The following is a 27998-nucleotide window of genomic DNA, read 5'->3' as shown; positions in this document are numbered from 1 at the left end:
GAGGAGAGAACAGACAAACAAACGTTCCCCTGTGAATCAGTCTAGTCAGGAAACGTCAGTTCCTTTTTGTAGCATCCTGAAATGAACAGCTCAGCGTGGAGGAGTTTGACATGAGGAGGGCAGGAGTCATTCACGGGTACACACTGGACTTATCAACGTGCTGTAGAAAGGAAACAGGGTTTAGTCGGGTCTGGAGTTTATTCTACATGGTTAAAGTTACTTCTGTCTCCACTTACTCTAACATGGATCTCCTCCTCTACATGTTGGTTTAAGTTGCAGTTGCTTTGTCTTTTGGCAAAAAAAGAAAATGTGCATCAGTTAAAGAGGTAAATAAAATGAATAAAATGTAAAATACAATCAGTGACACTTAAAATTAGGTTTACATGGACAATCTAATGCCATCAAATACAACAGTTCTGTCATAGTCTCTCATGAGGCCAAAAATGTTTATGCATCCTCAAAGTGTTAATTCAGTTCTGTGTTTTAACGCTGAGGTCATCCACACATTTACGACTGTCAACAAGTTCAACATTATAAACTATGTAGATTATGGCACAGCTGTTGCTCTCTGTTGCATTAGATTAAACAGGTCTAATTAATAAGTGGTCGCTTGGTGAACCTTTATTACCATAAGAGACAAAAAATCCCAAGTGTGAACCTGCAGTGATTAAAAACACTGAAGTAAGAGACTGTTGCCAAAACAAACACAAAAACCCACAGAGAGATAAGCAGCTCATAAAACACCTCAGTGAAGGACAAACAGGTGGACTGGCAATGAAAATAACTCTGGATTAAAACAGGAGGGCTGCACATCAGAGTGCCTGTGTTCATATCAGAAACACAAATGTCACCTGAAGATGACACGTCTACTGCTGAAGCTCAGAGTCTGTCAGACTGAAGCTGTAACAGCTGAAACACCAGGATGTGTTTTCTGTACAGCAAAAGCAAACACAGACATGACTCATTGTCAGAGAGTGAATTAAACTTGAGGGATTTCCCCCTGAGGGAATTTCTAAACCTGTAGGGTCAGAAAAAGCAGCTCCTCAAAGCAGCTGACGGTTTAAAAAAAAAAAAAAAAAAAAAAAAAGGGAAAGAGGAGGACATGTTGTTCTGAAAGTTTCTGCAGCAGCACAGTCGGTACATCCCTGTAGTCTTTGTTTCAAGGTGTGTGGCTAATTAAGACACAGTTTCAGAGCTGACTCAGCTGTTTGATATGAAGCATCTGCTCTCTTCTTCATCGGAGAGTTCTCTGAGCTTTAATCACAAAACTGAAGCATCAGTCAGATCTTAACACAAAACAAAGACCCTCAACTTGTGAAGAGGAGTTCTTACTGCTCTTGTTCTGCTAGTGTCATAGAATAAAAAAAATCTATACTGTTATTATACTCAGGCACACTGACATTTTGCCTGGCATCTCTCCTGTACAGAAGCCCTGAAAGGCAAGTACATTTTTTTTTTTAAAAGATAATTTTTCCATCTGTATAAAGATCCCAGAGAGGCAAGGTGGGTGTTTATACAGATACAGATCCTCTGTACGTTAAGGAAAGCACAAAAAGCAGCATGTTTTTAAAAAGTGACACTTGTGCAAGTACAAGTTTAAAATAAAAGCCACTATTTAAATTCAGTTTACAAATTCATATATTTACAGAGGTAGAATGATATAAATATTAAAATCGAAAGTCTTTATGGTTGCTCTGGATCGCCATGCTTGTAGGTGGAGTGAAAATAGAGAGAGGGGGATGAGATGACAGAGTTAGGGTGACATAAATCCTGTGTTCAAACAATGCAGCTGCCACATTTGTATGAATGAAACCAGTCAGGCGACACAGCAGGGCTCCAGAAAAATAGGTTGACTCACTCTCAAGCCAGTGCAGCGTCATGCAGCGAGGCTCCTAACTGGTCAAACATGTAAAGCGCACAGTCCTGGTAGATTCGTTTGTAACATGGACACTGATAATCTGATAATCATTCAAACTCATGGATCTGAGCATCATGGTGTCATGATGTTTGAAATCATTTGTTCCTGCTGAGTGTGTTCATTCCGGACGTCAGAAGAAGGAAATATTTCCTAGAAGGAAATACTGTGTATAAATATTTTTCCCATCATCTCTGCCCTTTGGTTTACTACACGGCTGTTTGGACAACATTCCTCAGAGATGACCCCAAACCTAAACACGACCTGAGTGCATTATCTCGATGCTCTTATAAATGACAGTGTGTCATTTTCGTGCAACCACACTGGTGGTTTCAGTCACACAATGCTGTGTTTCACGCAACAATTAAACTAGGTCAACCACTTGAATTGTTCTTCTCGGAAACTCACTGCCAGCTCATGAATACCAATAATAGATCAGCTCCACCCCGACTAATGAAGAGTCTGTCACCTGCTGCCAACAGAGGAATGTGGATTGGATTGGAGGGCGGGAGGGGTCGTCTCCATTACACATGTTTTTCCAGTTAATCTCCCTAAACCTGACCCACACTCCAGTCTGTTAACACTGTGGACAGACTACTTGAGTTACAATTCAGGATTATGTTGATTCGCTAAATACTGATGACGAATGGCTGCTTCCTGTTAACACTGTGTTGTAATGGGAAGTGTCAGTTTCACAAACGGTAGAGAGCTGATGTCATACAGACTGTAGAGTACATTTGCTACACTTCAATTATTCATTCACTGCTGTGAGCAGTCTGTTAGAGGGGCTTCAGAGTAAAACTGTGTTTTCAGGTTGATTTTTGTTTGGTTTGTAATAAACACTGTAATATACACACACTCAGTGGCCACTTTATCAGGCACATATGTACAATTGAATGCAATCCAATACAAAAGAACGGATACTAAATCTACATTTAGGAATATAATAAGAGCAAGTAAAGGGTAAGTAAGTAACGCCAACAACAAAAACAATGCTCACAAAATGATGCAAATAACTTTAGTTCTTTAGAGGCTTTTAAACCACTGTTCAAGGTTTATATCTGCTAATGGCAAAAGCAGAGTTTACTTTGATCTGATTTAATTCCCAGTTAATTACAGCAGGATCTGTCTGAAGTTTCATGGCATGGATTGGTTTTCCTAATAGGATAAGGGAAATATCTGCTGCTCACAAAAACACTGGAGTGACACCAAGAGGGATTTGTCATCCTAAAATATGGATCCACCTGCTCTACACTGGAAAAACTAGAGATCAAATCCTAGAAAGATCTTTGAAAACTGAAGAAAAACCTAACCAGAAGACGTTTTACTTTATATCCACCAAGACTTCAACACTTCCAAGTGTAGTTCTGGTTGTAATGCTGATTAAACAGGCAAAACTGAGCGTTACCTGATTTCCAGATTAAGCAAATAAACAAAAGAACCTGTTGGTGCCACATATGAACACTTGATTCAAACACCTAACAGATGCTGTAAAACCTGTGGGCATTGTTTGTTCATTTGTGTTGCCAACATGCTTTTGTCCCTCTAGAGTAACTTTATTCTGATATGTGAATGGATTCTTCAGTGGACTTATGTAGGCAATGGTTGAGACTAAATCTCAACCATTGTAAAACTGGCTGTGTGTACACAAGCCCCAGGATTTTTATCCATCAACTGAAGTGAAAACACAAACGCCACAGTTTGGTTGAGAGTTTCCCAGCATGGCGTGGAGACAAACAGTGACATGCAGCAACATTCAGTCAAACTAGTTCACATCATAGTTGTGTAACATACAGTGAAGCAGAGGACAACAGTTTGTCTTTGTCGGGGACGGCACTACCCTACCATGAGTCCACAACAATCTGCCATTGAGGTGCAAGTCTCCGTCTCACATAGCTGATTGCATGAATGCACAATGGACCCAACCATAGTCACAGAGAGAAAGAGGCTCCGGGTCATCGCTCTCTCTCTAACTGTGCTGTGATACTGTAACTACAAGACTATCACAGTCCACACACAGTTCAACAGCGACACGAGGTTGCTGCTCAACCACACACACATTTAGCTAAAGACTTATTTCCACCTGTTATATCTGCTTTGATGTGATGTGTGGGGCCCTGTAAGCTTTACTGGCATTAACATTATACTTTATACTTGCACAATATTTATATTTCGTTACATTTGACATGTTTCTGTGATTTAAATAAAATAGACCCAGATATAGAACAACAAATCCACAAGACAGGGAGACAAAAGGAAAACAAACACCAGCACAAATAGTAGGGCAACACAGGGACAACAGGAAGATCTGGTACACAGGAAGAGACACTGAGTTCACGCTTCACTATTTCAATATACAGCGTACAAGTAAGGTAAAGACTGTGATGCAATGTGTTGCACAAAGATTTACAGTTTGATGTGTGTTAAAGGGCTGTGTGTGGTGAAACGTAAAGAAAGAGAAGGAATCTACCCCCCACACACATATTTGAGAAGTGGTGACTAAGAGAACACATGTACTTTGAGTTGTGTCAAAGAACTTGTTCATAAATCTCTGAACGGTTCAGGTCCAAAATACCTGTCAGACCTCTCAGGTTCAGCTGGTTCAGGTCTACCATGGTTCTTAAAGTTAGCGTGACACATGGTGAAGCTGCTTTTAGCTTTAATGCTGCTCACATGTGGGACAATCTACCTGAAGATGTGACACTAGAAACAATGCTGACTACTTTAAAATCTAACATGCAGACACGTTTGCCAGCTTTTAATTACATTTTTAGTCTAATTTTGATCTTTTATGCTGCCCTTTTTAATAGTTTATTTTTATTTATCTCATTTTAATCTTATTCTGTGTATTTTATTCTATTAGTTCTACTGCTATCTTCCGTCTCTATTTCAAATTATCTTATTCTTTTTGCTTTACAAAAAGCACTTTGAATTTCCTTGTGTATTAAGTGTAATACACAAGGTGTATTATACGCTTGTGTATAGTATAAATAAACTGGCCCAGCCCTCTTTGCAGTGGTTAAAGCAACAAGCTAAACTGTCTGAGTTGTGTATGAGTGTGATGGTTAGATAGATCCGCTTGGAGGAATATGAAGCAGCTCAGCAGGTGCTGAGAGCGAGTCGCTACTTCATGACCCCTTATTGAAATGTACATTTTTATATTTTTTGACTCTGCAAACATGAAACCTCTTTTGACAGAAACCACAGACGTATCCCCCAAGTCCACTATTCTTTTTTTTAATTATTTGTAGAAAATAACTTGAAGTAGTTGTATTGTAGTTTGTTTGGATTTCAGAACTAATAAATTAGGTGGTACATTTAGATTTTTTGTTTTTAAGTAACAAACATTTTAGCTGTGGGAACTACATACATCTGTGCTCAATTCCAAGCTTTCTTATCTGCAACACGTTTGCCTCTGTTCATTTAGAGCACAGCTTGCCTCTTCAGAAATAACTGAAATAACCACACTATTTCCCCTGATCAGGTTGTGGTGTCAGTAAAACTGCCTGTAGCATCAGTTGAGGTGTTTTTTTTTATCTTCTGTTGAACATGTATTTCACCTGAATTTAAGGGTGAAAATTGTCCTGAAAACAGAGGAGGTGTTTTTATAGGTGCTTTTATCTTTTTTTAACTGCCATCTGTTTTTCTTTTGGCCAGGCTCTGGAAGAGGCAGCGGCTAATGCAGCAGAGGAAGAAAAAAGGCGTCTTCAGACACAAACTGAACTCCAGGACCGCTACAGGATGGACCTGGAGAGAGAGAAAATGGTACGTGGTCCCAGCGTCCACTGAGTCACTACACCAGAGCAAGTGGTGGAGCAAGAGCAACTGTTTGGTGTAGTGTTTTCTTTTGGTCGGTAGACTGAGTTATTTTAACATTATCTACGAGTGTCAGACTGACTGAAATGAAAAATTGACACTCAGAAGAACAACTCAATAGATTCCTGAAGAGTCACAACAGCTCATGGTGAATGTCATTTAAGGTTGTGTTGACGTCCACACTACACATCAATATTAATACACATTTAACATTAATATGTGTGAAGACTGACTCTGTGTAGCTCAATTAATACTGAGTTTGTTGTTTGATTCTAAATGGAAACATGTAGCTGTTACTATAAGGTACGTTTTGTAGAGGCAACCACCTAAAAAGCACCTATACGGTGCTTCACTGTCTCTGGTGATAACATCTCGACATGCTCAGTGCACAGCGTGGATGTGGTGCGGCAGATGATTATCGACCATCACTGACTTATTAAGAATTGAGAGACAGCTTGAGTTTATTTCTATTATGACTAAAATGATTGAAATACAATGCAGCCAGGCTCCAACAAATGTATACAATGCACATATACAGACACTAAATCCAACTCTGACAGTGTTAAACACTGTATAACCTCACCTCAATACCTTACATTTTTAACACAAACTTAAATCAGTCACCATAGAGCTGCGACAAGCACTTATTTTCATTAGTGATTAATTTACTAATTATTTGGTCTATACGATGTCAGAAAACATTAAAAATACCCATTAAAATTTGTCGGAGGACAAGTCAACATTCAGTGATTGTTTTTCCAACCAACAGTAAAAAAGATTAAATTAACCAGTGAAATAAAATAAACAAAAGCAACAATCCTCCCTATTAAAAGTTTAAATTAACCAGTGTTTGATGCATAACCGAACTGATGAACTGATTATTAAAATTGTTGATAAAGCTTATCACCTGATCATCACAGGCAAGTTCCCCTTTTTCATATGTGTGTCCTTAACGTTCTGGTGCTCTATGCTCTTGTGATAGTGGATGTAAACAACATAGGACTGAAATTAAAGGGTGAGCCTTTGTAAGTCTTTGAACAGCTGATGTATTCCTGTACAACCACCTGTTACATAAAACTGCTCAGGAATTCTTTCATGTTTCCTTGTTCAACAGGTACGCCAGCAGATGGAGGAGCAGGTGGCCCAGAAGTCCACCGAGCTGGAGCAGTACCTGCAGAGGGTCCGCGAGCTGGAGGACATGTACCGTCAACTGGAGGACGCTCTGGAAGACGAGAAGCGCGCCAGACAGGATGAGGAGGCCGTCCGTAAGCTGCAGGCAAGGTCAGTCAGCAAGGAGGAGGTGCCATCATACAGGTCTGATGACTGCACAAATATATTCAACAACTACAGGAAAAAAAACGACTGTTGCTGTAAATCAATCTGGTGATTTTACAGATCAAACCTTTTGTTGCAGTAGGACACTAAGGTCCACTTGTGAACTCAACAGTAAATGTGAGACAGTGACGTAGGACAGCTTGTTGACAAACTTGATTTCATGTTTTTTTACAGTTCTAGCAAATCAATGAAAATTTTCTCCCTTGTCAGTGTAGCACTGACACCCCTCTATAAAACACATGCTTGCAGATTCTGTTGCTAAATTATCCACAAAGCTAATTCCATGTTGAAAGACAGTTAATGAGCTATTAACATATAGTGTTATACTTACTCTTCTTAAATAATGCAATGGTAAATATATCCACGACTCGTCTAATTCCCACCAAAGATATTATACTGTTATATATATATATATATATATACATATATGTATGTAAGATGTAATGGGTTCAAGTGAGGTTAGATAAATATCTAACTCTGCAGCGTTCTCTTATCAGCTAGTCTGTTTTCCACCTCAGACGTGAGATGATTTATTTTACTTTTATTTACAGCTTAGTAAACTGTCTGCTCCTCTCTTTTATGGAGTCACACACACACACGCAGCCAGACATTCAACTTCTACTTCCCTCTCTCCACCATATTTCCTCCCTTGTCCTTCCTTCCTCTCTGCTGACATTTACTTTCCACCTCACGTTTAACTAACAAGTAGTGAGCCTGCAGTACTTAAATCAAACCACTGTGTTAAGAAGACAGCCTTTAGATAACGTAGGCCATTTGGTGGATGCTTTCATGAAAACAGTCCACCATACAAGGCTCGTCCAGTCCTTTACCACATTAAATAAAGTTTCATGTAAATCTTAAAATGGTGTGAAATGTGATTTTCATACTTGAGGTTAGAGCTAAAGGCAGGTTTGAAGTCCATGGACATAGCCACCTTCCACAACTTTTTTCATTCTGATAGTCAAACAATCATACTGGACTGACTTTAAAGGACCCTGTGCTTACAAAAGTAAGAGGCAATGGACACTAATCACAGAGACTATGAGAGATGATGTGCAGTAGAGATATGAAGGTAATTCATGTTATAACATCAACTGAGCCAACTTTGCCATTCTGCTTCTTTTTGTTTGTTTTTAAGATTTAAGCAGTAACAAACCAAACAAATGCAATGTTTATTTACTTTACTCCCCTTCATTAATCAAGCACACATACAATTTGGGTCATGCTCTTTTCTTTTGAAGAAGCATCTTTATATAAATTACATTTATTTAGTGCAATCTGTAGTTCCATTTACTGGAGCCATAATCTTGAAACCACAATCAATAATAGCAGTACAGCACCACCTGCTGACACACTGCCATGTCACAACAACCTGTTTATCATAAATTAGTTGCTTAATTTTATTGACATTTTGGCACTAGGTCTGACATTGATATAATTTTAAATGTGTCAAAGGGAATGTTTTTCAAATACTGAGTTAATGTGTGGCTAAGAAAGTAGTATTGAAAAAAAGTCAATCTTGGTCAGTAAAGGAAAAATATGTTTACACACTTGGTGCTCAGTTTACATGATTTTATCCCTCAACATGTAACTGGAAATGAGAAGCCGGCTTCTAGTAAATAGTACATGTGTAAAGAATTGAACTTTCCTCTCAGCCATGTTGATGTCTGTGCAGGTTACTGGAGGAGGAGGCCATGAAGAGAGCGGAGCTGGAGCAGATCCATCTGCGGCAGCAGCGGGCCATCTCAGAGACAGAGGCTGAGAAACAGGAGCTGGAGAGGGAACGTCTGGCTAAAGAGAGTGCCCTGCATGCTGCAATGACACAACTGGAACATCTGGAGCAAGAGAGGCAGGGGGCCCTTGAGCAGTACCAGGTCAGCTGAGTGACTGATTGTTTTGTAAATCAAATCGTGTTATGGCTCATGTAGAACCCTGCAGACTCCTGAGTGGAACAGGAGTGCTAAGAACTGGGAGTGGAGCTGCACATAAATATTTTCACTATCCATTAATCTATCATTAATTTCAACAAACATTCATTGTGTATATATGATGAGGAAATGCCCATTGTAAATTAAATGTACACTCCCAGATTATCACCACCAAATCTCAAAATTTCCTGCAGCTCACTGTGGATGTTTTGAGAACTCAACAGTTGAGTTTCACAACATCAGCAGTGAGCTGGGAGGAGTTTGTGCTCTATCACATCAGGACACACACAAGAAAATGTTTGCGTTTGTATTTAAGATATTTTTATATGTAATGGTAATTTGACTACTTATGAATACCATACAGCTCTAATGATGACAGGTATCCACAGATATTTCCCATTACTGCTGTTGTTTAAATACTGATTAAGTGATTAAGGTAAAGCATTTTATGACTCTATATCTAAATTGGTAAGTCTGACTACATTTCCTGAAAAAGACTTAATCTTGGAGGAAAGTGGTATCTTCCTTGGCCACATGGTGTCATTATATGACTGCTAGATGGGAGGCAGCAATTTATACATGATGGCAAACCATGCAGGGAAGTTAATATAATGAACCAAAAAGTACCACATAGTATCTTACATAAGGTTTCCTAAGTGCTCTCAGGGACAAAAAATAAACATACCTTTTTTGCAGTTGATAACTAAGATGTGTATTTTGACTCTTTCTGTGTGTGAGCCAGACCGTGATTAAGAAGCTAGAAGATGCAACCAACAACACAAAGACCTGGAAGCACAAGGTGGCTGAACATGAGGGCTTGTTACGGCTCATTCAACCAGGTAACGCCACACTGGGTTTAGAACTCAGTATTAAGGTTAGAATTAGATTTGGTTAAACTTGTAATTCTTAAAATTTTGATTGTTTGAAATCCAATTTTTGAGACTATTCATGTCCAGTATTCCAGTCCAGTCGAGTCTGCCTTTCCTGTGGGTTGGAAACAAAAATGTCTCTTATGGCAAAAATAATCCTCAAAGAACCTAAAATATTAATGTTGTTGATGATGTTTTTAAGACAGACACTCCCTGAATCTGGTTCTTCTATGGATAGATGTAGGGCTGGGCGATAAAACGATAGCGATAATTATCGCAAAATTATTTTCCTCGATAGAAATGTAAAAAATGTTAGATAAATGTTCGATATAATTCATTTCCATGCTTATAGCACGCCCACAAATGAATAACGACCGGCCAATCATGTCGCAGGAATAGAGGTCTGTACTGTGCAAGTTAGGATGCACGGTGAGAGGTATACATACAGGCCAGCACGTGATATTATTTACAGACGCACGCAGAGGACGACAGGCTGGAAGTTGGAGAGGAGTAAACAAATAAGGCAAAATGAGCGAGACTGCAGAAAAAGCAGAACGCAGCTCGGAGAACGAAGATATCGTCGACGAGAGAGGACACTCAACTTTAGTAGTTTGGAGATGTTTGGGCCGTTTACAGTCTGACAAAAAACAGAGCAATGTGCAGTGCGCACTGTCGGAGACACGTTCCATCAAAGACAGGCAACACCACAAACCTGTTCCATTACAGGTTCAAACGAGTCTTAGAGGACCCTCGACGAGCGCCAGGCCTGTACCCTGTGCAAATCTTCTATTTATTTTTTATTAATTTTGCAGTCTGATCATGTTTCATGTGTGATGTATCACACTGCAGAACTTAATTCTATTTACTTTGAGTAAAAAGGACTGAATAAGATTTTGATTTTAATCAGGTATATTTGATCAAATTCTGAATGTCTGTACCTCAGAGTTTTTAATGTTCTGCTGTTTGGCAAGTGTTTGGTCATGTTTTGACTAAATAGAACAGTTTAAAACCAGTTGACTGTCTGGTTTCTTCAACTTTCACTCAGGAGCCAAAATCAGCCCTTAAACCTGAAAGAAAAAAACAGTGTGGCATCATGATAAATATCGATGTCGACTGATATGGCCAAAACTGTTATCAGGATAAAAAATTCCATATCACCCAGCCCTAGATAGATGTGTTACATACACCACAGAAATTCAGGAGTAGCTTTACCACCACGATCAGCCAGTTTAACAAGGTCAATTAACTGCACCCACACAATAGCTGCATTTTCCTAATCCAGAAAAGGATGATTGGGCAAGGAGCTGAGACATCCGGAGGAAGCTCCTCAAAAAGGAACCAGTTGAGGTGGTTTGGCCTCTGATCAGGATTTTTCCTGGGTGCCTTGCATTGGAGATTTTCTAGGCACGTCCAACTGGTATGAAACTCTGGGGGAAATCCAAAAAAAACCCTAGAGAAACTATACATACTCAAACTCATTCCAACCATGAATAAATGTGATGGTGCCTTCCTCCTGCTTATTTAGGTCATTAGTCAAAAGCATGAGACTCATACTTTCATCCTATGCAGTCTCCCTCAAAGCAGGCTACTTCAGGTTAATTCAAGCATTAATTAATGACTTGTCAACATAACACATAATAGTGTTCATTTTTGTATGTTTAAATCTGGTTTTATGATCAAGAGGTTCGTGCCTAATTAAGAAGGATCACAGTAACTACAGAACTGCAGATTAACATATTGGGGAAACTAATTTCTCATCAAATAGAATCTGTGACATGTATCCAAAAAAATGAAAATCTCAGAATAGAATAAAAGCACTCAAGACTCACTGAACTTAAGTGTGGATATTTCATCTAAAATCAACCACAAACAACTCCAAAACAATATATGGTCTAGTTACAAGGAGGGCCATGATTAGCTAGTTTAAAAAAAAAAGAAAGAAAAAAGGATGTTTTAACAGCAGCAAAAAATCTTGTTTTGCTGACCTCCATTGGTTTAACTCAACTTTTTTGCAGTGATGTAGAAGCATACTCCTGGTCGGGCCTGTACAATGTGACATTTTTGAATGTTACTACTATGTGTCACACTTCTAAACATTATAGTGCATTTCAGATGGAAATAATACCATGGCCAACCAAATGCCATATGTAATCAAATTAAAAATATCAGTCCTTAATTCACAGATACAACTAATTTTGATCTTGCTTTTCTATTTTAAACATCAAAATATTGCTCCTGAGCCTCAGAATTTCTGTCATTTCTATTGTTAAGTTTGGAAAATGGGAGAGAGAGAGAAATTTAACAATTAAAAGATTAAATTTACTGATTAAAACTGCAGGTAACATTATTTTAAAAGTCCTTTCTTTGCCCTTCTGATCCATAGTTAATTTAGATGTCCAGGTTCATGCCAATCTTAACTACATTTGTTTGGTTTTCACTAAAAAGCTATTTATCATATTTTTCGGTTGTTGATGGTTACACAAACAACCCTAGCACCAAGCTCTTTAGTCAAGGCTCACTGTTGCCATCATTACCTACAGTTTAATATTGAAGCACTTATTTTAAATGGCAAACAAACTGCTCAGTCGAAGTTAAATTTTGAAAGTTAATCCACTCTTTCAGAATCTAAAATTCTCAGTGGCTGGTTAAAATGAAGATCATAGTCCACACTGAATGAAATACGCCTACCTCCAAGGTGAATAATCTCTTGAATTTTTTCTCCAGGTTCGAAGGGACAGAAGCTGATCACCAACTGGGGCCCGGCAGCCTTTTCTGATGCAGAGCTGAGTCTGAGGGAGAAGAAATGGCAAGAGATGAAAAACCAGGCGACCCAGGCCCAGTAGAGCTGCTGTAAGACCTGAACCTTAAACAGGAGAAGAGAAGACAGGAGAGGGCTGCTGGGATATATTATCTGTAATAAAACAAATCTAAGTTGTGACTGGAAAGAGGTCTCTGGTAACTGGTGAATTTTCAGTGGAATCCAAGTGTGAGATTTTCGAGGATAATGCAAGGCATTTCATATTAAGGTAGGATTAAGTAATCAATTATGTTTTATCCCTTTTATGAATCTTTAGTGTTGCCCACTAGAAACCACCACATATAGAACTGGAATCCTGATTTATTTTTTATTTTTTTTAGACTTTCTTATTGACAGTGAGAGAGACAGGGAAGGGGGGATGAGAGGGCAGATGACATGTAGCAAAGAGCCTGGGTCGGATTTGGACCCAAGCTGCTGCGGTAAGGACTCAGCTGGTAGTTTCCACCTCATATCAAGGCTGAGCTACCGAGGTGACCCAGAACTGCTATACTTTTAAATCTATGGTGGTCTACGATGACAGAGCATTCACTTTTTCAAATTATCAGGATTAAATTCACTAACTTCATGAGGGAACAAAAATGGTAAATGAACAATAGCTTTGATGTTAAGTTTTTTGTAACCAAGTGTATGGATTGGTAGCAAGTTTCCAGTGGGTAGGAAGTTCTCTTTGATGTACAGGATTTAAAACAAGTTCATTTGGGTAGTTGATATTGATGTTTAACCCTAACAACCATCACAGATACAGTATATTACAGTAATTTTGGGCTACAGAGCAGGAAAATAACTTTTAACAGTGCCACGGCCCTCTTCATTTTTCATTAGTTTATCAATTTTCCACTAACAACCAGCTCACTGAAGCTACCAGTCTATTTATACAACATCATGAGTTGTTTGTACTTTAGTCTATTAAGAGTGGATATAGTTGATAACCATGGTTAACAATATAAGTCTGTTGAGTTTTAAGACGCAGCTAACTCTCTAAAGTCATGAGTGGAAAAGAATGTGCACACAACTACATTTTGTTATTTTATTCCACCTTGTCCTGACTGTCAATTTGTATCTATGAAATGCACTACTTTTGACCGGGCCTGATCCTACTGTCAAATCTTTGAAAAAGTTTGAGCTACTAAAATTTCTACATGGAATATAAGGGCTTTTGTAAATATTTTAACAGTTATCTGTTTTTGTTTTTAGTTTCTTTCTTACTAAAGTTACGCTGCATAAGGCAGCATCCTTGAGAATGACATGTCAGACGTTAAGTCAGTGATGTTTAATAAATTGTTTAAAAAAAATTCTCTTCACTAAATTGTTTATTGTTGACATCAAAGTGCATTTCTCTGTCTAACTGGCTCTTAAACATTTCCTGCTTGTAAACACTGTGTCAGAAATAGGGCATTTGGCCAAGGCCTCACTCTAAACAAGAATGCTAACTGCCGAACATTTGTATTGTGCTGTTGTACTGTAACCTCCAGTGCCTTTGATACTGTCATGAGTGAACATTGTAATTTCTATTTTATGTTTTTATATATATGTAAAAAGCTGAAGACTGAACTATGTAATAAAACATATCTGAATAACTGGCCTACTATATTCTGTTTTTTGTCTTAGACTCACTCTGCACTGCAGGTCTGAATACAATAAATACAGAAGATTTTTCTTTTTTCAATGGTCAGCTTCACATTGCAATCTCATTAAAACCTCAATTATCACTATCATTATCATTAGCCATCTGATAAAACGGCCTGAACGGCATTTTCACCAGAGGGCGCTGCAGTGCCACAAACACCACATCACTGCATAAAGAGGTCAAAGAACTACAGTATGTCTTATGGCAAAAGACGAGCACCAGAGGCATGGGGAGCCACACTTACTGTCAAACTGTAGTAAATGTGTTGACTGTGGATCATCTGGGGACAGAATAGTGAATCAGTGACTTCATTTCCATGACTTCACTGTCTAGACCTTCCATTTTCCAAAATAAAGCTAGTCACTGTCTCCTGTCTGGCTGTGCAGGATACAGACAATATCATCATGTGCTGTTCTTATACTTCTAATTGTAATAATGAATAATTGAATTGTCATTCTCTGTAATATCTGGTGAATCAGGGATTTGCAGTAATTTGGGGTCTGGGGAAGGCTGAGGAAGTAAATGAAAACTACCCACCAAACATACGTCCACACCAACAGTGTTAATGTGTTAATAGTTAAACAAATCCTGGATTGAACACTATTAATAATTAAACAAGATTTAATATTAAGGCTGTGTATTGTTTTAAAGTTTCTGATACTATTGCTGATAAAATAGTTTAGAGTTTTCTTTGGTAATACTGAAACAATACTTTGTTCATGCCTTAAGAGAAATATTAACATGTTCTCACGTAAAAAATTTGTCGAGATGTAAGCAGTCCCACTTTTACTAAACAGTCTCATAATTGATCTGATGCACCTGATACTTTAATCATTCATCAAGTTAAAATGGCAAACACTTGTTTCCAGCTTCTCAAATGTGTGAATTTGCTGTTTTTCTTTGTTTTATATCATTTAACTTGAATAAACCTGGCTCTGAAAGCTTTAGTTAGTAGTAGTGTGTGTAGTAAATAAAATTGTAAATCTGTTTGCTCTCTGATACTACAGACACATTTTGATCAGGACCAAAAAATTGCAGTTGGATTCCCAGCCCTTGTGATACTATGAGATTTTTTGTTTTAAATGTTGTCCTGATTGATATCATCATGTACATCAATTTCTGAAAATCATGATGTTGTTTTCAAACATACAGTCCAGAACTACAACAGCTGACCATGGTCAAGAGTAAAATAAAATTTGGACTAGTTTTCTTACTGTTCAGTACACAAGTGTGTACTGAATATTGCATAGGGTATCTTAAGACTGTAAATCACAGGAAACAAATAAAGCTGCATCTCAAATATGTTAATTTGATGATGGTGCTCCAGTTTAAATCAGACTAAAAATGAACTGGAAAACTGACTGTGGTCAATCTGCAGGTCAGGAACTTTTCCTCCCCTTCAAGCAACCTGACAATGAGCAACTAATCCTGACAAAATTAAATATGCGTAAATGAGAACAGAAAAACAGTATCTGAACATTATGCAAAACAGACCAGCTTGTAAAGTCTCCACTTTTAGAACAGAGCCCCCTCAAAAGATCCCCAACTAAGTTAATTCACTCCATGCTCCCTCCGTATCGTGCAACAGTCGTTAATTTGAGTGAGACGGGACAGACCAAACAAACACACACAGAATACGTTCCCAAAAATCTGTGGTCCAGATGCGCTCAGCACATACCGCAGCTGCACTAACATTGCTTTATGCAACAAGATGGCCTGTCATTAACGCCAAGTGCCGCGCCGGATGCGCTCTGTCAACCCCCCTGCCTCCCATCCCTCTTAGCTCCCCCCACCGCCCCCCATAACCCCCAGCAGCGTCTGTATCCCATCATCCTTCTCTCTTTTAAACATCCTCACACTCATCAGCCTGAAGTTATGAGGCTTGTGGCACGCGTGCCGCATTCCTGGGAGGTGATGCGAAACAGAAATGCATTAAATTCCCGATCTGGAATCCATCGCTGGGGGTGTGTGTGTTTTTGTGTGTGTGTGTGTGTGTGTGTGTGTGTGTGTGTGTGTGTGTGTGTGTGTGTATGTGTGTATGTATGTGAGCAGCAGTTTGGTGGTGGTGGGGGGGTCTTAAGTTGGAAAATAAGGATAAGGCGGGGTTAAGGGGTCTCACTGGCCCCTCAAGTACCAGAGCATCTGTGATACAAAGTGTCTAAAGGCGTCTGAGGAATTCAAAATATATAGGGTTCGAAAGTTTTAGGAATTCAGGGTAGTTACAGCGAATAAGGTTCTCGGGAGCCCGGGGGCCTGTGGAGGTTTACGGAGCAGAGGGGTACTTGTGGGACAGTAAAATAAAACGCCTGCAGAACATTTACCTTCCTTCACAGTATCGCATATGACAAATCATGGACCCCAGGGGTATGATACAGTCGTATTAAGAGTTCAGTGAAGCATCTGGCGAGAGAGTAGACAAAAATAGCACATCCCTGCATTTTCACATTATACATCTCTACGGAAGATTAAAAGGTCCCCGAAGAATTCCTGTAAGGGTCAACGACGCAAACAGATGTCCTCCTCCACCTCATAAAAATGAAAAACACCAAAAGTGGGTCCAGAGAGTCAGGAATTAACAGCAGCATTCCACTTCACACCAACTACAGTGTCTATTACTGTAAAGAGTGGCTTTGCCTCGCTGGTGGAATTTCACCTTCAACCTTATTTCACCTGCATGTCATCTCTCTTGTCCACCAGCACGTTCTCTGCAAATCACCCTCCTGACATTTCACAAAATCACATTAGAGTTGGATTTGTGTAATGTGGGACTTACACCAATGACTGAAGGTTTTAGTTTAGAGATTTCGTGAGGTTCAAGGGTGCAAGGAGACGGAATTTGGGACAAAGGATCTGGCTCCAATCAGTGCATCTGACTGAGGTTGACTCTGCACCCACAGGAAGGCCGAGCCCGAGGCCACAGCGGGGAAATCAAACCCATCTTTCTCAATTGTTCATTCCAGATATAAATATCTTCTGACAACGCAAACAGCCAAGCTAAAGGTGAGCCGTGTGCCACTCTGACCTCCCATTTGTATTTTTACCCTTATAAGTTAGAGGTTACTGTGAATACATGTAAAAATATATGCACACACAATTACCTACCTCATATGTGAAAAGCATGCACACAAATACACGCACTTACATGCATGCATAGTATTCACACCTGGGTGCACACATGCAGAGGCATCTAAATGCATGCATTCACAGTCACTACAGACCTGAATGCCCACGCTCAAAAGTATGAATGCTGCACAAGCACATATGCACACCGCAAAACACATAAATACAGCTAGACACACAACTTATACCTACATCTTAATGTGCTACGGGTGTACACACAGCTGCACAGAAACGCACACGTGCACCAACAGAGAATTTAAAAAAAATTCAACTTGAACTTTAACAAGGACGTTGTGAGGTGACTGGTTGTCTACGTGGTCCTACTCTATCTGTGAGGAATGCTTTACGTGACAAGACAGAAAGACTTCAAAAGTCAATGTCTCATCCTTTTCCTCCCCCATGAACACAAAAGAATGTGTGGCAAGGCGCAAATATAAAACACAAGTGTTTCTTTGGAAAAAAAAAAAAAACTCTGCAACCCCCATGGACTGTGCTGCACTCCTGCCAGAGCATGAAGTTATTCATTTTTCAGTTGAAACCGTCTGACTTATGACTGAGCCAAGTTTGGAGCTGGCCTCTTACCAGAGCATTGTTTACCAGCATCCTATTTAATTGCACACAGTATATGAAATCATGCTAAAAATACCCAAGCACAGCAGGCTTAAAGGAAGCAAGTCAACGAGTCAGCAGAGCTCTTCTTTACCAGGTGAAAGGCCAAGTGGTTGATGAGGCTATGCCAAGGGTAGAATTACCTGCACGCTCCTGTGTCATCATCCCTTCCCTAAACACGCACCATTCTCTTTCTGCACGATAAGTGTGTCATCAAGGTTAAATTGCAGCTGCTATTTATGACCACAGAGCAACATAAACCGCTTTCTTCTCTAGTCAAAAAAGACAATGACTCAGAGGCAATGGCACCTAATCTTAACTGTCTTGATCCTCCTGTGGTGAAGATTTTTGCTGTTCCTCCGCCTCCATACTACATCCCTTACTGACTATGTCAAATTACTACAGTTTATGTTCAACATCCTTTTGAGTCAATGTGACTTCCCAGAAATTCCTGTCATAATGTTTTAGAAAATTTGAGTGCAACTTTTGCTAAAGGGAGACAGTCACTGACAATGTAAAACTCTTTTCAGACATGCACGTAAATGTGCTGTCACACGTCTGAATAATCGAACAAGTCACTTTTACATAGAAGTCATGATAACAACAAGTCTGGCGCATTTCTGAACTGAATGCTGTCAAATTAACAAACAATAAATATGGACAAAGAGGAATTGAAATATTACATCTTGCTCGTCTTTAGGAGCACTGTAATTTTTTTTACTGTATTCTCATCTTGTATCATCTCGTCGGGAAGAAATAAAATCTGCTTAATAAACCACTAATACCATTTAAAGATTTTTGTCATGTGCAAACATGGAAAACCACAATAGTAGCAAACCCTTTATATATTTGGGATTTTTATTCATCCCAACTGCAGGGATGGATGAATGAATGAATGAATGAATGAATATGCAGTTAGTGACTAAATTAGATTTAGTCTTTTCATTGAATGCTCATGTACTTTCAGGCTGTAGCTGCAATACTTACAAATAAACAAATGTTCTATCAATTGACTAATTGATAAATTTATCTGCATTTATTTTGATAATAAATTAATTGTTTGCAAAAAAAGTGTTTTCAAATGTGAGGATTCACTGCTTTTCTAGGTCTAACATTATTGTAGATTTTTGGGTTTTGGAGAATTGGTTGGACAAAACAAGACATCTGAAGAAGTTGAAGCTGAAGATACTGTGTTGGGAATTTTACACTGTTTTCTGATGTTTTATAGGCCAAATGATTCATCACGAAAATAATTAGATTAAACACACAGTATGTAACTTCTGCCGCTAGGGGGTCTGTCAATCGAAACAATAACAAAAATATGGCATTTGGTGATGTCATGAAGTAAAGTGGGATCATGAGAGTTGTTGTGTTCACCATCACTGCCATCAGCCTTCTCAGGATTCCTTCAGTCTTAAGTCGTTCAGGAGGTTTTTGGCGGGAGCTGAATTGTGCACAGAGGTCTCCTCCTCTTCAAAATAAACAGACCAGGTGATTATAACGAGTAAAAACACTAACTAAAGCAGTTTCTCTCTAAAAGTCACTGTTTCGCCAACGCTGTACAGCGGATGCAGGACGTCAGGGAGGAGCTAGGAGATGAGACTGCCGCTAACCTTTGGTTCATTAGTTATCAGTGAAACTATCGAAACAGACATTCAGGGGGTTTTTACCGGCAGCCGAATTATCCACAGGGGTGTACGCTCCATAACAAATTGAGCAGGGATCAGAACCGGTAGAAACACAGAATAAAGTGGTTTCACATTAAAAACAGTGATTCACCGATACTATTCGGTGGGCATAGGATGTCTTGGAGGGGCTTGCAGCTGAGCTGTCTAACATTTGCTTGGCTTTTTCTCTGATAACTTAAGATCCAAATGTCCGATGGCTAAAATCCTTCACCCAGTTAATATACATAGTTGAAGACTACCAAGATCTAAAAAGTGTATTTTCAAAATGTTAAACCTGGATAAAATGTCAATTTTGAACTTCTGGCAGGCAACCACAACACTGATGCATACGCAAAGGGGATATGATGTCATTGGCAGACGACCAAATGACACGTACAGTTACTGTGATCTAAAATCATATTTCTCTAGGTTTGAGAATTGTTGGAAACTTTCGGGAAAATGTGAGTACACAACTCAAAAAAAAAAAATTATATAAAATAACCAGCCAATCGCTATCAAGAAAGAATAAAAGATGACCTTGATGAGATGAGAATCATCAATTGATGAGTATTTACTGTGAGAAGCAGGTGTGTATCTCTTGCGCTTGCAGTGGTCAGGGCTGAACGATTTGGGAAAATAATGTAATTGCAATTTATTTATTTATTACCAATATTGCGATTTAAAATGCAAATATTTTTTAAAGTCCTTTTTCTTCTGTATTATTCAAACAAACACAAGCAATAAATAATTCTATGTTATGACTAACAAAATATTAGATCGATTAAACAAACTGTTCTTTCCTGGAGGCCAGGCCTATATGTCATGATTAGATGATGCATGAAGTGATATGAAAGATATTATTTTTATTTAACTATTTCAATCACAGCAGGATATTGACTGATTTGTTTATCTTACAGCCTTGTAAGCATGTAAAATTGTCCGTCATGATGCAGAAGTGGTTCTCTTCATGGAGATCCCAGCTGGCAAGCAACTCTCTCAGGCCGGCTGCAATGTTTTCCCGTGTGGTTGTCTGGGAAGTAGGCAGTTTGAAGGCAGCAAGCTTTGAGGTTGAAGTCTTTAATGAAATGCACCATAAGACTCTCCGCTGTACGGCTTGACCACATGTCAGTTGTAGTAGGGAAACACTCAGCTGTTTTCAGCTCCGCTGTGAGTCTCAGCTTGTATTTTTTATATACCTCCGGTAAGGCAACCTGGCCATGATATGTGCGGGAGGGTACGCTGTACCCCTTATCCAGTGTATTTATCAAAGCCGTAAACCCAGGCTTGGTCACCGTGCTGAGAGGCATCATACCTTTCTCTATGAACTCTGTTATTGCCTGAATAATTTCCCTGTGCCGTTTTGAATTACGTTCATATCGACACCCTCTTAAAATAATGGCCTAAGTCATTTTTTCAGGTTTTTCAGGAAACACAAAAAACTCAACAAAAGAGTCACACTTTTGACATAGGCCATTATACAACCGGGGGTAGAATTGCATGTTCCCCTCAACTGAGGATTCAGGCGATTTTACCAGAGGTGGCCAGCATCATGAGGGGGTGATTTAGGCAAAAAAAACATTTTTGTCAAAACATGACTTAGGCCATTATTTTAGGAAGGTGACGATATGGAATTATGCTTTCAAACATTTCGGTCAGTGATCCTGGTCGGGTGGTATTTGGCTTACCTGACACACTGGTGGTCGGCATTTTAGCCATGCAACTGTGGTACATGGCTTTGAGGTGTTTTTTTAAGTGCTGATACAGGTTAGTAGTGTTGCCCTGTGACGTAGCAACGGTAGCAAGGCAGGTTCTGCCATTGTACAACAGGTCAAAGTGTGATATTATCGCAAATGCGATTAATCGCTCAGCCCTAGTGGTCATTAATGAAGCTTTCAATTGAAAATTAAGTTTTAAAATCCACCACTAATGCAGCCTGTGAGAGGACAGAGCACACGCACATCACTTTAGAAATGACCAACAACACTACTTCTCATCTACTAGGAACCAAATATCCTTTGAGGCTCTTTACGTAAATGCCCTGTCATGTCTGCACAAAGATGTGAGGAACATTCACATAGTCAACAAAGATGTCAAATGAATGACAAAAGGCCATCACTTTAACACAGACAGATGAAGCCAGCAATGTTCTAAACCAATGAGAAAGTGTCTGAAAAGCTCTTAAGAAATCCTCAAAACCACCAAAACAAGAGAGGTGAGGTGCTATTAGAAAGTGCGCAGCAAAAAAAAAAAAAAAACAACAAAAAACAGTAAACTAAATTCCCCGAGTTACCCAATCCATCTCTCCACTTCATTTGAAAGTGATGAAACATGCCTTAAACTATAAAGTCCTAATGAGGACAATGTGACAGTAATCCTTTGGCTCCAACACTGGAGATAAAATCCCCAATTCTAATGAAGTGTTATACAATCATTGAGCTCACAAGAGTGCCAGGGTCACATTTCAAAGGGTCTTAATCACTCAGTGTAGAGAAGGGGGTGATTGATGGCCAGAGATACTTTCTACATTTATTTTTTTGTTGCACTATCAACGCAGCATTGGGTGAGGACCATGGCCTTTCAGTATGCAATGCCTCCGTGACAGCAGATGACTCATGGCAGCAGAATGTGATGGAACAGGAAACATCATTTGCAATTACACTGTTAACTTCACAGGGATAACTATATTAAACATGCTATTTTCGAAACACATTTATGGGCCACTTGTGGGACATCCATCTGCTGGAATTGGAGGAGACAATGTGAAATGAAGCTCCAAAACATCTTGGAAATGTGATCTACGTTAGCTCTGCTTGTTGCCTTAGTACAAAAATAGAAAGAATAAACAACTGTAGACAGTGACCAACAACTCCTAGAAGTTACACCGGGTATGAGTGTATGTGAATATACTTGGATTTATTGGCCGAGGACAAGGAATGTATTACTCTAAGATGCACATATACCCACGTATACACAGTGAGAAATGTAGCCGTAACAAGATATCAAAAGCCCTAAACCTGATCACAAATCATTTAGAATAGAAAAGCAGTTGTGTGCCAGGAAGGTTGCCAGTTCAACTCCCCACACCAGCAGGAAAATGTTTGTGCTATCAGAGAAAATAGGAAACCAGCTAAATGTACGGGGCAATTAACAAGCTGTGTTACTGTTAATGTGAAGCAGTGCATTGCTGGAAGACAGCAAATACACTTGAATTTTCTTGAAGAAAATGTCAGGCAATTTTCACATGGTTGTACTTTTAAAGCCAAAATTGTTACATAAGCATCCATTGCATGTCATTGTTTGTTAGTGTGACTCACAGAGAGGTGTTTAAAATCAAGTAAAAGCACCACATCCGCACTGAGAACAGATTCTAGCGGGAGGTTTCTATAAATATTTAAAGGACAAAAAGTAAGGTATTTATTGGCCAATAGTACAAAATGGACAATATATCTGTGGGTGGTTGACAATGTTGTTGATCAATCAATGACTAATCTGCCAGGTGCAGAGATTTCTGGCTTTCAAAACATATTTTCCATCCTGCACCCCACCCACTGGAATTTCAAGACTCTCCAAATCGATCCCTGACGTATTTTCACTTTCAACGCAACAATGAAAGACAAGTGAGAAACCAATATCACCAGACACGTCAGCTATAAAACACAAATATGTGCCAGTTGCAGGTCAAAAAGCAGACTTAGCATGCTGATATCTCTATCTTATCTTCTGTTAAAGGAACTGACAAAGTAACTTCTCTCCATCATGCAAATATGACTTCATGTGTCACACGGTTGTGAAATCTGTCTATTGATGTATTAATAAATACATCACGTTGTTGTAATAAATGAAAACTAGTTACAACTAAACAATAACAGTTGATTAATCAACAGAAAATTAATCTGTGACAATTTCATTAAACAATTTATAGTTAAAGTCTAATCTAAGTTAAGAGTTTTAAGCAAAAGTAACAAATACTGACTTGTTCCAACTTTTCAAATGAGAATATTTCTGGGTTTTTCTAGTTTTCTTAATCTTCTATGCTGTTAAACTGAGTATCTTTGGGTTTTGGACTTTTGGTTGGAAAAGAAAAGAAATTGTGATTTTGCTGAAATTATAAACCAAACCAATAATCGAATAGGAAAATTAATTGAAAGACTATTTTCATTGCTAAGATAAGATTTACTTATGATGAATATAATCATTAGTCAATGCTAGGGCAGGCAGGAATATAGAAAAAGCAAAAAGAACCTAAAAAAACAACTGAGAAAAATACTCACAATACAAATGATACCTCTGGGTTTATTTTTATGCCATACTAGCAGCAGCTCCATGGATTTTAATGTCAGTCATGTTAGTTGGTCCACTACTTTGGTTCACACTGAAATATCTTACAAACTATTGCATGGACATTCACAGTCCCCACATTCAATTACAATTCATAAACATAAATAATTGTGTTTGTGTGCTCAATGTTTCCCTCATTCCTTTCCTTCCCTCATTATTTATTGTGAGTCATTCAGTAAACTGTTTCGATACTATATTAATATTTACTATATATACATATGTGGCAAATCTCTCAATGAGTGAGATTTATAAAGCGGAACCACGGCTTTATAATTCTGACGAAAAGAATGTGTATGCATTTTTCTGGTTACGTGTGTACACATAGGTTAAATCATGAATCTAGAGAGTTTTATGCATCTGGCCCCTGGTCCCCAAGGATCAACTTAATTCCCTGACCTTTCATCTCAGTGCAGGGGTTTTCAAAGGCTGCTCTTTATGTATATTGTTTAGTTTTGTGTTTTGTGCTATTCCGTAGGCATTGTTGAGTTTTATGTCTTATTAAGGCCCTCTACGGAGGGGCATTGCAAACCAGCTTAGGCTATAAATAATGTAAGTATACTATATATACTTGTCCCTATACAAATAATCATTAATAAATAAAACTAATGGATTACTTTGATACTGCAGAAAACGTGATTATTCCCAGGAGAGTTCTGGAGTTATGAGGAGAATCTGTTTTGATATGAGTTGATAATACATCTCATCTGGCCTGGGAACACCATGTGATCTCCAAGCAGGAGGTGGAAAAATGTTGCTGGGGAGACAGAAGTCTGGACTACCTTGCTTGACCTGCTGCCACCGTCAACAGACCCCAGATGCTGAAAATGTATAGATGGATGGATGATATCGGAGATAATGAGATTGCCCCCATAAACTGTGTGTCATGTTGATAAATCGACCAACACAGGGGGCAGAGATTACTTATTTCCAGTTGTTTCTAGAACAATGACATGCACCTATCCATTTCACCAAAAAGTTTGAAAATCTCTCATCTAGCACCATCATCATTTTGTCCAATACTTGGGATTATGATGTAATACTGCATAACTATTGACATGTAATCAGCCTATGCTGCACTTTGGTACTAATTGGAAAATGTCAGCATGCTAGCACTTTAAAATAATCTATTGAACATTCCCATAGACTTGTTAGAAACAATAATAGTAAAATCTTTGATAAGACATATTTAGTACTAATTTGTGAAATTTATTTTGTGAATGCTATCTGAACATCTGGTGTATGATTAAGTCAAAAGATATGAAATTGCAGGTACAGTGTAAACTACTGAAAACATAACTATGTCTGTGTTTATGTCTGTGTTGAAATGCTCCACCGTGTTTCATGAATTTCACAAAAATGCCACTATTTTTGGCAATATTGACAGTGCTTTAAAGTGATATATCAAAGCCTGTCACAAAATGGTCAGAATATCAGATAATTTACATCTGTGGTTTGACAATGTGCTGAGATTTCTGGCCTTCAAAGTCACTTTCTGGTTTGTTTTGGAACAAAATCTCAACCCCACTGATTTTCTGACATGCTACTCTCATAACATCAGTCTCAGTATCCGAACATTGTATGTCATCTTGGGGGCATTCACTTATAAGACGCTGTGTGAGTATATCTGACTGCCAAATGTATACCAGGTGGGTACCACAGGATGCATACACTTGGCAATAAGAGGTCAAGTGGTAGTGAGAATAACTATAACACATCTAAAATACAATTCCCAAAAACAATTCAACATCACATCTTTGGTGCACGACAGTCAAGGTTTCTCTGCACAGAGCAGCCACTGTTTATGTGGCAGTTTGGCATCTGGACACTTATGCCTGCCACAGTCCATGTGATGAGGGATGATGAGACAGATTTCTCTTTTAGGGCTGGACGATATGGACCATAAGTCAACTCTTTATTTTTAGGCTGAATACACAATATCTATCTCTATCTAAAAATATATCTATTTTTTTTTCTCCAAAGTGGGCTAAGTGTTCAGTTTTAAGTGAAAGCCACATGTGAAATGTCACAATGTCTTATTTATACAGACTGATCAAAAAATGCAAAGACATGGTTTCCTTCCCTGTTTGAAAATATATAGCTGCAAAACGTGTAAATTAATAATTATATTAAATGAGTAGCCTATATTAAATAAAAATAGGCGTATCTCTGAGAATGTTCCTTCAGTTGTTTTCAATAATAACAGACTGTTCAAAATAGAGTACAATTACTGTAAAAACATACAGCTGTGTAAACAATAAAAATGTAAAAAAAAAAAATTAAATAAAAATAACAGGCCTATCCTGTTAATTTCAACAAAATCCAAATCATCTCTAAATACAGTGGAAATCACTTAGTGATAAAAAAAAAAAAGCTTGGGACAGAGTTATTCCTATACAAATGCTGTTAAAATAATTTGCTTACAGTGTTCATTTCATATCTGACAACATATGGAAACAAATAAAACTTTTGTAACCTCCAACTGCAAGCTGTCATATGCTCAGCCTCTCTTCTTACTTATATGTACGAGGTGTTTGGACTGCCACAGTGTAACGGCCGGTAACAACTGCCCCTTTCTGCTCTGTATTTGTGCTTGCTGTGTACACGTATGCGCCATGTGATATCTTTACCACTGTGGCTCAGTGAGTTTGCCCTCCTGTTCCTGTTCTGCTCACGTTTTGGGACTTTTACAGTGCATAATTATCATCCCTGCTCTCTCACAGCAGCAGGTGTGTTATGTGACTTGAGCTGTTGTAGGAGAACTTTTTTGCGCTCAGATGCAGAGGGAGAGTGGTGGCGGGGTGGGGTTGAGCGAGAAAGGGGAGAGAAGGGATGCAAACACTGGCACTGCTTTACAGAAGAAATGGCTTGTGTAACGCAACAAACTATATTGATATAAACCTCTCAGCCCTAATCAAATACCAATCCAATTCAGCAATTGCTCTCATGAAAAAGAAAAAGACTGATGGTTTGACATTCATTTGATCTAAGGCACAGAATGATGCTGTAATGCTGAAGCCCAAAAGTAAGTCTGTCTATCCATCATATAACATCCTTCAGTTTACATTTGCCAGCATTTATGTATGTATGTATGTATGTGTGTGTGTGTGTGTGTGTGTGTGTAGAAGAAAACACAAAAGGGGCTGCTTTGGTGGAGAACGATTGGCCCCGTGAATGAGACAATGAGTTCAAAGGCTCATCAGAAACAAAGCACTACACATTGGTTTACAATGTTATGAGACAAGACTTTACAACTTATCAGTTGGACCATCATTTTATCCTCCATCTCGATATTTGTGAGGTACAAAGCTGAACTATGGTGTTCATGTTATAAAGAAATGTGTCAGGAATGTGCCTTACACATATTTATTCAAGTCAAATAATTCTACAAGGTCCTGTGGCAAAAATTGAGCCAGATTAAACTTTTTTGCGGAACGACTGGAATTTTCCACATTGTTGTCACTGAAATGAATAAGGCTGCTGCAGTTTGCAATGTCCATTTCTCTAAATAGCCAAGTTTCTATCCAAATTTAGAACAAAGTTTAAGCAAATTTCTAGAAAAGTCTGCAAAACAAAATGCTAATTGATACATATTTCCATCAACTTCTGAGTTGAGCACACAATTTTTCCACATTAGCCAAAAAAAAAACTTTGTGGTATTTGAACTTCTTCCCCCCAAAATTTCCACTCAGATTATTTATGCAAAACACCCACACAAAAAACAAACAAACAAACAAACAAAGAAACAGGGGGATGGACCCTGAACCCTGTGGAAGTGACCCTGGCGTTTTTCCAGACCAGATGGGACATGAAATCTGTCCACTGTCCTCTAGGGTGTCCTTCAACTTGAGACCCCATACCTCCACATAGAGGCATCTAGTTCGCATTTTGATCAGACGTCTAAAGCACCTCATCTGGCTCATTTCAGTACAAAGGACCAGTGATTAGTTTCTCCAGGA

The 27998-nt window shown here is 38.7% G+C and overlaps 1 protein-coding gene and 1 long non-coding RNA gene across 4 annotated transcripts in view; one reads left to right on the top strand and one right to left on the bottom strand.

Moving 5' to 3' along the window:
• swap70b (switching B cell complex subunit SWAP70b) overlaps nucleotides 1–14263 on the top strand; it is a 33148-nt gene extending 18885 nt beyond the window's left edge. The window contains exons 8-12 of the mRNA XM_056387300.1: nucleotides 5573–5680; nucleotides 6846–7012; nucleotides 8742–8940; nucleotides 9737–9833; nucleotides 12588–14263. Of these exons, the coding sequence (XP_056243275.1) occupies nucleotides 5573–5680; nucleotides 6846–7012; nucleotides 8742–8940; nucleotides 9737–9833; nucleotides 12588–12706 (690 nt within the window). The 3' untranslated portion in view covers nucleotides 12707–14263. The remainder of the gene's footprint in view (nucleotides 1–5572; nucleotides 5681–6845; nucleotides 7013–8741; nucleotides 8941–9736; nucleotides 9834–12587) is intronic.
• LOC130176301 (uncharacterized) overlaps nucleotides 5–27998 on the bottom strand; it is a 48226-nt gene continuing 20232 nt past the window's right edge. For 2 of the 3 annotated variants that reach the window (XR_008828847.1, XR_008828848.1), the window contains exons 2-4: nucleotides 12552–12652; nucleotides 237–288; nucleotides 5–160 (exon numbers count right to left, since the gene is read on the bottom strand). This is a non-coding gene — a long non-coding RNA (uncharacterized LOC130176301). Of the gene's footprint in view, nucleotides 161–236; nucleotides 289–9839; nucleotides 11291–12551; nucleotides 12653–27998 lie in introns of those variants that run through there. The other variant, XR_008828849.1, reaches the window with a different exon arrangement.

Source organism: Seriola aureovittata, chromosome 10, assembly GCF_021018895.1.
Source record: "Seriola aureovittata isolate HTS-2021-v1 ecotype China chromosome 10, ASM2101889v1, whole genome shotgun sequence".
Classification (NCBI taxonomy): domain Eukaryota; kingdom Metazoa; phylum Chordata; class Actinopteri; order Carangiformes; family Carangidae; genus Seriola; species Seriola aureovittata.
This window is presented reverse-complemented; position numbering and strand designations above follow the sequence as displayed.